This window comes from Eschscholzia californica, unplaced genomic scaffold, assembly GCF_041429995.1.
Source record: "Eschscholzia californica isolate CP2 unplaced genomic scaffold, dmEscCali1.0.p SCAF_3, whole genome shotgun sequence".
NCBI lineage: Eukaryota > Viridiplantae > Streptophyta > Magnoliopsida > Ranunculales > Papaveraceae > Eschscholzia > Eschscholzia californica.
This window is the reverse complement of record NW_028238420.1, coordinates 27,857,713-27,869,033: the sequence shown is the minus strand read 5'-3', so window position 1 is coordinate 27,869,033 and position 11,321 is coordinate 27,857,713. Positions and strand designations below refer to the sequence as shown.

Sequence of the window (11,321 nt, the reverse complement as noted above, 5' to 3'; positions counted from 1 at the left end):
TTGCGATAATAAAACTTCATGCTGAATCAAATCTCGAAGACTTAATAAAATAAATACATAAAAACTAGACAGGATATTTGGTTGTGTATTGGTCACACTAGAAATTAAAGTAAAACATGAACAACGGCTTTGTTTTTCCATCTCTCTAGATGGATTAACAACAAAGGAATAGATAACGTTTCTCAAAGAAATACACTAGTGTTGGTCGGGTCCTTTTCCTTGTTGCTGGATCTGTTGGAGAAGAGCTGCAGCTAACTGCAATGTGGCTTGGAGACGCTTCTGTGGGTCTGCTTCTGTTTCTTCTTGAGCGCCAGGATTGTTCTGAAAGGATGGATTTCCTTGGCTTTGAGGAACCTCTCTTGATGGCTCGAATCTGTTTGATTGAGTACTAGGAGCATTTGATGTTGGCATCATCTGATGAACTTGATTAAACTGGGCCGATGGAGGATTATATGGGGATCCTTGATTCTGTAAACCTGGTTGCTGTAATGATCCAAAAGCAAGCCTTGGTGGACTTATTGGGCCTAAATGTTTCTGCTCTTCCTCGAGGGATAATCCAGATCCGCCATTTGTTTGTTGTTGCCTTTGTCCAAGAAGAGATGCCAATCGAGCAAGATGTTCAGCTTGAAGTGATGGAGCAGTCAAAGATGAAGATACATCTGATTTCCTTTCCTGGTGAGAGAAGTTGCCTGCACCATATGAGCGGATATCGAAATTTCCAGGTGTATACTGACTAGAGCTTGTTTCTTCTGAAACTCTAGGCTTCATAGACTGATGGTGTGTGGTGGTATTATCAGAAGAATGAACTGAAGGATTATTTGATATATTGGGAGGCAAATTTCCTGGACCAGTATTTGAGTTCTGTGTAATGTGAGAGGACCAGGAAGATGGGATGGACGAGCTCTGAGGCTGAAATGGATCATAATAGGTACTATCGTCGAGGAATTCGGATGATCTTCCTGGTAAACTAGCTGAACCAGAATTAGATATCGATGGCGCTGGTCGCGGAATATTTCCCATATAAGAGAGCTCTCTATTTTCTGGTTTCCGTGGTGTGGGTAATGAAGTAAGTGAACGAGAAGCCTCTGAGGACGAGTTTATGTAGTTTTGATTTTGGCTCCGGGCAGGTGTTCTTATCTCACTTGACGTTCTACTGGCAAACGATACATTTTCATGAAAAGGTGTGACCTTTGAATCCGTAGTTTCAAGTTGGTGATGACTAGAACTAAAACTAGAATTAGCCTCCTCAAACTTCAAGATGACACCAGAAATGCTTAGCTTCCCGGGTACTTTCAGTACTTTCTCAGAGAAATCTGAAGGTGGTACAAGAAACAAGGTCGCCTTCTCACTCAACTTAGCAACCGCTGCTCGCTGTTTTTCTCCCAAATAGTGCATGAACTCATTATAGAACGTGATATCATCGTCAGTTTCTGGAGCAAAGAAAACCACCCAACTACTAGCTGCTTGATAGAAATGCTTCGATAGCATATCGAGGCTTGTTCTGGCCGTACAATCTAGGACATCGGGCCTGGAACAGTAATGTAGTGTTAAATCATGCAAAACTAAAGCATATCTGGTCGTGCAAAACTAAACAAGAATCTGCATTATTATAACAAGCTGGAGAAACTTACAACATGAAGTCGAGCACCTTGCCTTTAGGAAAGCAGCGAGCCCGGCAGACAGGGGTTCCACCCTTTGCTATTGTTCCTTCCCATTTCCACTCTTCACTTAAAGAGGGACGATGTGATTCAGGAGTGAAAGTTTTTCGCTTAACAGGATTCAAGTGCAAAGAACCAGAACCGGTTTCAAACCTCTCGAGAGGCACTTTCCAATCATCATCTCTGTCCTCATGAGGAAGGCTCATGTTCATCCTGAAAGATTCTCCAGGTACAACACTTCTATTGTATGAATCAAATTCAGGAAAACTATTAAATTTATGGGGAAGGCCAGCGAACTGTCTATCACGTCCCAAACCAGAGAAAGGATAATCTGGGAGTTCTGTATCAGAAGGAAACAGACCCATCTTCATTCTCTTGGGTTCTTGGAAGGGAAAGGAATCATCTCTGAAGTCTGAAGGTTCGTCGAAAGGTGCAAAAGTTCTAGAAAATCTCTCCGGAGAAAAATCTCTTGGATGGTAACTCTCTCTCGTAGGAGTATCTCTCTGTAGTTTATAAGTATTATCAGATAATCCAAATTGAGACCCTGGACCTAGCAACCCCATCTGTTCAAAGACTCTACTTTCTCCTTGTCGCGCTGAACTATTCCTACCAAAACCAAGAGAACCAGAATCGACATACTCCATATCAGAAGTAAAATGAGGAGATCGGATGTGGGGTTGAAACAATAGGTCCTGCCTATAATTATCACTCGTATTGAAGTTGGAAAAGATATCAACTGTGTTCCTTGACTCCTCTGTTTGGTCTAGTTCACTCTTTGCAAAGCTAATAGCAACTCGAGGATTATTGAACAGTTTTCCTTGAAGAGCTTCTCTTGCCCTGCGGGCTGCTGGAATGGTCCTGAATCGCACGAAAGCATAACTGCGACCAGGAAATGCAGTAATTTTCACAATATCACCGAAGGGTGAGAAAGCCCTTCTTAACATTATTTCGTCAACATTCAAGAAAGCAGGAAATCCTATCCATAAAACTTCACTTGGTTCTGCATTTTTGTCAGGAAAAGATGGTTCCAGACTTGGAGGTCGTCCTCTCGAGTCTCTCTGGAAGAATGAACCCCCATCCCTTTCAGCAGAGAATCTCTCAACACGCCGTTTTGAGTAGTCCTCATCACGAGATGATGTCGTCGATCTCTCCTGTAATTTAACAACTCCTCATAAGAAGTCGACCACTTATAGTTAGCTAAAATACAGTGATATCTTAGCAAATTAAAAGTTAATACTGGACTGCAGGATGAAATAATTTAGTATTTGTACAATTAGTCATATGAGCATCTAAAGTGCCTTAATGCTAGAGTACATGGTCCTAACTCCTAACTTCCCAAGTCGGATAACAAAAAATACCAAGAAGGCCTTACAAAGTTGAACCTTTAACCAAAGAGCCATCTGGGACACATAAACAGTACTAAAAGCCCAGAGGCACAAGGCGGGAGAAAACCGAAAAACTTCAGGCTTTGTTTATCCAGCGGAAGTGACCAGGTTGCTCACTGTGAATATATTACCAGAGAAGCACGCCAATTAAAAATAGCAGCAATATGTATCTATATATGTATTATATTTGTGTGTCTGTATGTGTGTATATATATATATATGTGCGCGTGTGTGCCTGTGTGTGCCTGTGTGTTCAACAACAGCTTCAATCAATATTCTCTGGAAGCCTTTAATTGGTTCCACAACTTTGGTAGGAGCCAAATATGTATGACCCAACAAACTGAAGTTTGCTGTTTTATAAGCGTAATGATAATCACACATTATAAATGGAGATCAGCCAGTACTGATTGTGGCACTGATCTTCACAAAACCTGCAGCTTCGCCATAAGAGACATAAATCCTCACCATGCAAAACATTCATACAAGATATAACTCATTCTGAAACCCCATCCCCAGAATACATTCATTAAGATCTAGAAAGCTGAAATCTTCGGTGGAGAACTAGTAATTGGACACCCTGTAGAGTATTTATAATTGCTCATCAACAAGGTGAAAGTAAGGCACCTGGAAGATTTATTAAGTAATCTCTCTATCGGATATGCTACTCTCATGCAATAAGAATTAAGAACCTAAAGGCTTATTAAAACTTAGCACGATCTACTTTGTCTGCAACAAGTTTACCCACGTTATAGCGACCATAGATTCTTCCATTCAGTAATATGAACATAGACGATTGATGAAGCTTTAACCATGAACAAAGTGTTGCTTTAAACAAATGACATATCATCCAGAGAAACAAGAAAACTTGCAGGATTCCCCATACATGGGAAATCTAAGAATTATACATGAAAGACTCAATGACTTGTGGACATCTAAGAACTCTGATCACGGCATAGAAAATCTATCATAAACGAAAAGGGGTCACTTCAGAGCAACTCTATCAACAGGAAATCTGGAACCTAAGTACTAACTGCCCACGGGAATATTTTTGACAGAAGCTGCTAACAAGTTACAACATTGGCAGCATTAGAACAAGGCAAACTTAACGTGCATTTTTTTTCGCATGTCTTGTTTCTCTCATGGAAAACCTTACATATGTTCAACACTTCAAGAACATTGAAAGATAACTGTTCTCACTCAAGTTTCTACAAATGTAACTCTTACTGAAGATGACAAATTTACAGGTGGGAAATTTCGGTCTGGAACTTCCGAACGACCAAAATACATAACTGGAACTTGAAACTAGGCTACCTGCACTTCTTTTACTCCATACAATAGCAAAAAAGTGAACCTCTAATCGCAATATAAGAAGAGATCAAGAGAACGATACAGTAATGGATGAGACGAGCAATGGGAGTTACTAATGATTCTCGTCTTGAGCGGATACCAGTGCGCCAGTTTCATAACATTGTGTATGGATGACAATCCTTAGAAGGTTTAAGTAGTTCTCGTTGAAACTGATAGTCTGATAACCAGGTCAAATTCCAGAATAAGAAGAAAACTTGCTATATCAGTTCGCAGTCAGTCAGTCAGTCACCACATTAATGATTTTGACCTTGGTCTGAGTTTTAAGTTGTGTCAAGCAGCAAAGTGTTAATTTTTTTCATGTTGTTCACCAATATAAAACACTCCTACGAGTTATGCCCACATTCAATTATTTTTTAATTCTTTGAAGTTAATTTTCCGGGGCAAATGACAATGACCTACTTCTACTCATTTCGAGAGCATTCACAGGCAAGGGTACGTGGAACATTAAACGCATCATTTTCTCCTCATCTACAACTACAGAGCTTGGCGACAGCAAGTAAACGTCCATACTCAAGCTACTGCTTCAGTGGTTTAGAGATGCGCTCGACTCTCTTTTATGAAATTCCCTGTCTTAAAATTTGAGTGCTTAAGTGAGGTCATTGCTCGCTTCCAATGTTTAAACGGATGGTTTCAGCCTTATGAGACTCAACTTGGTGTGCACTGAAGATTATGCTTCGATATCACTTTGATGAATAATTGCTTTTGCTTCTTCTTCACTTGTTGTACTATGTGTATTAGCAACAAAGCTATTGTAAGAGTGAATAACTGCTAAAACCCATTAGGTAGTAATATTTTCTCTATGCATTCTATACTGCCTGCTGAAGTTACAATAAGCAGATTTTCCTAACTATAAAAGACAATACACGTTTAGACCATGAATAACTATAAAAGAAAATATACACGTTTAGACCATGAATATATGTCAAACAGTTTGCGTGCTAACTATGATGTGTATAACTAAACAAAGACTTCCCCACTCACAAATCTTAACTATACATAATAAGGTTTCTTGTTGGCTATCCTGCCGACTTATTAATTATTTGTAGCTAATGTTTTGTTATATTATGTTATTCTTTTATAGCTTGGGACAATCAAACAGTAATTTACCGCGCTTGCTTGTTGGAAGTCGCCAAAAGAACACGAATTAACTTCATTAGCAGCACAAACACACCGACTAATAATATATTTTTTATTGGTTCGGTTAGTCTTATAATCAAATGTCTGTCTTAAGAAGATAAAAACTAGTGTCGGGTTCAGATTTATGATGCTGTTTAGCTTATCCCATTTAGCCTGCTGATGTAAGCACCGGGACATAACCGATTTAGACCCATGCGTTGGTTTTTATCAATGATAACCATAACAAGTTGAAGATTTAACAAAGAAAAAAGTGGTCTTTTAGAATGTCAAGTGCTCCCACAAGTTGCATATATTCAGGGTTTTACTCTATTGATGCAGTAATGAACACATCTTGACTACCAATCAGGGAAAGAGAACCATTTGGTTCATCCTCAGCCGATTCTACATATAAATAATTAGTTATTTTATAAAGCTGTTAGGTAGCTTTCATGATATTAATTGATTCCTTTACTAAGCTTAACTCTTGGAATAAGATTTCTTGGGGTGCAATCAGCAGCTTCTTACTTTTTTATGTTAGGATTTGTTACAGAGGCTTGAGATAATTTTATTTGTGATGATTCCTTTTACGTGGCCCGACTTAACATTGAATTGGCTCCCATTATAGTGTACTTTTGTCTTTTGACCCATTTCTTGAGAGATGATGTTCCTTTAGCCGGAATTAAACACTGAATATTGGCAATTTCACAGCACAAGCTATAAGTATTAAACACAATTTGACGAAAGCTAAAACTTCGTAACGATTACATATAAATAAACTATTGTGTATTGTCTTAGTTATTCTATGCCTCATTTTTAGTTACAACTTTTAATCTTGAACATTAAGTCTTACACTATTATATAAGAGCACAGGGAACAGAAGACATTAATCTCGAACAAGATCATATGTCGTAACATTTTCAGTGAGCAAACACATTAGACCTACGTGCAAGTTCAAGGTATTATGTACGAGTACCCACTAAAGCATCAATGTCTAAGGCATACATGTCAGTGTTGACACAAGAAAACTCCTAATTGTTGTAACATAGCTTTGGAGGCATTTTGCCAAGCCACCAAGGATAAATTGATGGGAGAATTGCAGATGCTCCATGTCCAATTTTGTAGGAGTTTGTCTTATTTCAATTGGTACCGCTTAACAGATAAAACTTTTTGCTTATTGTAAAAATGAAATAGTGCTGTTGGAGCATGAGTAGCTACGGATTACATGAAGTGTCGTCCTAAAGTCTGGATCGATCGAGAGAGAAAGTAATAAGTTACGATGCAAGAGATGCTTTCTCTTTATTAGAATTAGGGTCTGTAGTTGAGGATCGTGGCGAAGTACTTCTCTAGCATATATTTTCTGTGGATGGTAATCGGGAAAAACTAATTTACATTTTACACCATGATTACACGTTCAGACACTGCATTTTGTTAGCAAAAAATCATGGTCAACAACAAAATCAGTGATTAGTCAAGTGAAGAGTTAACAGACACTTCACTAATTTGGTGTCAGGTAGCAAATGAGGTCATCAGTTCAAATTTTATTACGTGGCGTCAGCCTTCATCTATTGAACCCACACACCAACTTCCATCTGTAGTTCCAATCAGAGTTTCAAGTGGAATAAGTTATACCCAACGGATTTAGGTTTATATTGTCTTACGAGAAATTTCATGTTATAAGTGTGGATACTTTTACGTGTCACCTTTATACAGCTTCCTTTATATAGTCCAGCACAATGGCACTTTTTTATAAATCCAATTTTCAAGGTGGCCCATTCATTCGTGTAGAACACAAGGTTGGTTATCTTGTATGCAAATATGTGACTTTAATGTCTTGCGGGAGATCAATAAGTCAACAACAACAAAGACCATAAACTACATATTATAATTCAGTAACGCACATAGCGACAGTTAAGTGCTTAAGCGTGTTGCTGAAATATGAGTGTTCGAACTCTTTCTATATTATGGTGTACCATATCGTAAAATGGGGGATCCTGCTGATTACTTATATCTTAGATGCTATAGCACACCAAAGGCAAACTCAACTAAAGAAGCAGAAATGTCTATTGCAGTATTAGTTTTTGTCATCTTATGTAGTTTGGTTAATCGTTTTCAGTATTGTTTGGGTCAAACACAGATATTCTAGTAGAACACACAGTCAACTCAGTAGGCATAATATGAGATTTTGTATGTACATCTAGTGTGTACTTGGAACTAATAACCGTATTAGGACTTATGACTATAAAATACCACTCTAAGATGACACCCTTTTTATGTAAAGTTACTATTCTTAATCCGAAAGGTTAAAAAAAAGGAAAGGACAATAGGACCTAATAATTAAAAACAGGGAATTATTTGTATGGTGTCAGAAACCAGGTGTCCTTGCTTAACCGTTTCTCAATGATCACGTCCCACACCTTGTACCGGTATAGAACCCGGTACCAATACGGCAATACCTATACAGGCTACCGTCTTACTTAGGTTTGACGATAGTAGCTTATTGGATACCATCTTTCTCAAGGCACGAAATCTGGCAGCAAATTAGCTGACTCTACATTATATTTATGAGCACTTATTGGACGTGGGCACGTGGCATATTAAGTTAATGTGAGTTTTTCTTCTTCGGCAAATTACCTGACTATACATAATAGTTATGAGCACATATTGGGTGTAGCATATTAAGTTAATGTGGGTGTTTCTTCTTGACTTTAGATGATACAAACACCATTCATTACTTTAATTCATGAAGATCTTGCTATCGTTTAATATGCTTAAGTTTAGTACTTCAATTGCTTTAGTTTAGGAGTACTGTTTCCACTGTGAGAGTCTAAATCAAGTAATAATATCTGTTTTTTGAATGATGATACTGTTGTTAATCGGTTGCTCCTTCAAATATAAGCGTTTAAAATGCTGAAGTTGAGTAATTCAATTGCTTTAGTTTAGGTACTGTTTCCATTGTGAGAGTCTAAAACAACTAATCAAGTAATAATATCTGTTTTCTGAATGATGATAAATGTTGTTAACCGGTTGCCCTTTCGAATATAATCCAATTCTTAATCTCTTACTAATCAAAAGTAAGATTATAGTAGTCAGTGAGTTAACTTAATCAAATTGGTTTAGTTCTCTTGTTGTTTATTTTAAGTGTTTTAAATTGATAACTAATGAAGCCTTCATATAATAGATGACAAACAATAACGACGAAGTACAATAATAATGCACCAAGGCATTGTAACAAGTGTGATAAAGATTGAGAATGACACAACTAACCGCCTTTGCGAATTCGATATTAAGTGGGAGGCCAGCAAGTTCAAACCCTTGAAGTGCTCTTACTGCAATTAGGGCATCTTCATCTCTCCTGAAATTAACAAATGCATAACTACGACCTGGTTGAAAAGCAATACTATCAAGCTCCCCAAATCTCAAAAAATGCTCTGAAAGTTCACTTTCTGATATATGATGAGACAAATTTCCAACCCAAAGATGTCTTGATGGAGGATTACTATTTCTTCCGTGGCGAGATTTCTCTTCAGATCTTGACGAGTAATTATTATTATTATTATCTCTACCACGAAACCTATCCCTTCCTCCCCTTCCACTCTGAAACCAATAAACAAAAAAAAAAAATGGAGGAATCCATTTAGGAATTCTCATCACACATAACTGACGTAATTAACAACCAAACCAAGCATAAAAACATCAAAATGTACAATTAAAAGCTGGATAAGGAAATGCAGAAATAGATATAAACCCTAGAAAGTTTGAATTAGAGGTGAACTAACCATCTTCTAATTTGATCTTCTGTTTAGGGTCTTGAGAAAATCGATACAAGAACAGGAGAATTTAGGGTTTTGAAGTTGGGACGGAGAGCCGGAGAGGGTGAGAGAGACAAGTAGAAAGACGGCTTTTGGGGATGCCGCTTCTATCTCATGAGCCTGGCCCTGCACTATTTGTTTCGTATGCATTTAGTTTCGCGCTTGTGATGGGTTCGAGTTTGGTATGGGTCCATGCCCCACCCTTTATGACCCCATGGGTGAGAGTTGAGACATGTTATCCGTTTGGGAGAAACAGAAAAAAAATAAATATAGACATGCTATCCTAGACAACTGCAACTGCGAGGGAAATAGTACTTTAAGTTTTATTCGCATTTACCCATATTTTTCACATTCAAATTAGGTGATTTTTCCAATTTAGTTTGACCATTGTTTCACTCAGAGTTCGTGTGATCAACCATTAAAATAATATAATATAATGTAAGAAAAGTCCAAGAGCTTCCATTCAATTGATCCACTTTTTTCTAAGAAGTCGACCGTGTCACTCAATTACACATACTTTAATTGTATGTTTTTGGCGGATGAATATGGAATTTGAAATCCAATAACTATTATTTTGTTCCTTTCTTTTCAGATAACAACTCCTAAATGTGTTTATATAAAACTAAAAATCATTTCTTTTATCAAAAGAAATATAACTCGGTTCGTCAGTTGAATACTCTTTTTCTTTAAAATAGCAAATACCATAATTGTATGATTTTTGGCTAATGAATATGGAATTTGAAATTCAATTAGTTATTATTTCATTCTCTTTTTTAGATAATAATTCCTAAATGTCTTTATACAAAACTAGAATTTATATTTTTTGTGAAAGAATGTAACTCGTTACTCGGTTAGTAAGTTTTTTTTTCGTACATACTTTGAAACATCAAACATACATAATTGATTATTGTGCTTATTTACATTTATCTAGATATTAAAAAAAAATCTCATGTGACTCAAAGGGGGAATTCTTGTTTACTACCTGTATAAAAAAAAAGGTGTTTTAAAGGAGCCCATTTGTATGTGGTGAAGGCCCCTCTCTCACAAATTTTACTTCAAATTTGCCTCGGAGAAAGCACTTTTAACACAAGGGGCGTCTTTAAAACTTCACTAAAAATAATGAATTGACATCTTATAATATCAAAGCGCCTTTCTCATTACTAGTATTTTTCATATTCCTTGGTTGGATCGTCGGATACTATATCTGGTTTAGTTATAGAGGTAATAGTGTAGAGAACTACAGAATGTGGAACATTAACATTTACTTTTGGGAGTTAAATCATAATTTAAGAGAATAGATCTGTATGTAAGAACTTGCAACAGAAAAAAGAACTTTATGTAACAATCACTTTCGCCCAATAAACTCAGAGCTCTCAAATTTCGGCTACATTTATACAACGAGAGACGAATTCTTCTTTTGTACCAAATACCAGTCAATGGTCTCATCTTTTAAGGTGGTCAGTCCAATCGGCTTCAGAGAATGCAAATAAGGCAGTAAACTTTCTCACAATGACCACGATCGCCTTACCCCAAGGACCTGGTCAAGATTGAGCTTGCTTCTTGTGGATCAACCGTTGCGAGTAATTGGACCTTTGATCAATCCACATCCAAAATTGGATCTAAGAACAAAAGCCGTCTTGATGCTTGTTGTAAGATTGTCATTTCAACTGGTTAAACAAAGGTAAACAGGGGGCTAAAGGTAAGCTTAGCTAATACAACACACATTGGGCAGCAAATTTACTTTAAATTAGGTAAGTTAAAGGAAGTACCTTAAAGTTCAAAAATAGATACTAATAGTCATCAATTTCTAAGGTTGGGGTAGAACCCTCTCACATCCAATTGTACTGCATTGAAGATCTTCAACTATAATCTCCAAATCAAACATCACAATTTGAATCTATCCTTCTGAGCCCCATCTAGGATGGATGAATAACCAAGTATCTGATGGACAAATGAAATGAGTCTATGAACACAAGGAGATCAAA

At 37.1% G+C, this 11,321-nt stretch overlaps 1 protein-coding gene across 2 annotated transcripts; it reads right to left on the bottom strand.

Annotated features, from left to right (window-relative positions):
* LOC147549322 (RNA recognition motif (RRM)-containing protein) lies at nucleotides 1-9,665 on the bottom strand. 2 transcript variants are annotated; one of them, XM_086667091.1, is made up of 4 exons: nucleotides 9,304-9,665; nucleotides 8,792-9,121; nucleotides 1,632-2,809; nucleotides 1-1,528 (listed from the first exon to the last, which is right to left on the bottom strand). In XM_086667091.1, exons 1-4 carry the CDS (start codon nucleotides 9,304-9,306, stop codon nucleotides 196-198), a joined length of 2,844 nt encoding a protein of 947 aa, XP_086523217.1. In that variant the 5' UTR covers nucleotides 9,307-9,665; the 3' UTR covers nucleotides 1-195. The 2 variants fall into 2 exon arrangements, with proteins under 2 accessions (XP_086523217.1, XP_086523218.1); XM_086667092.1 differs by lacking the exons at nucleotides 8,792-9,121; nucleotides 9,304-9,665 and adding an exon at nucleotides 3,741-8,079 and having other exon boundaries at nucleotides 68-1,528; nucleotides 1,632-3,667.
* Nucleotides 9,666-11,321: the final 1,656 nt, after the last annotated feature.

Excerpts from the sequence above, each read along its gene's own strand:
- LOC147549322 (XM_086667091.1), bottom strand. Across the intron at positions 2,810-8,791 it reads ATATCGAATTCGCAAAGGCG|GAGAGATCGACGACATCATC; the intron begins GTTAGTTGTGTC and ends GTTAAATTACAG. Across the intron at positions 1,529-1,631 it reads AAGGTGCTCGACTTCATGTT|GCCCGATGTCCTAGATTGTA; the intron begins GTAAGTTTCTCC and ends TTACTGTTCCAG.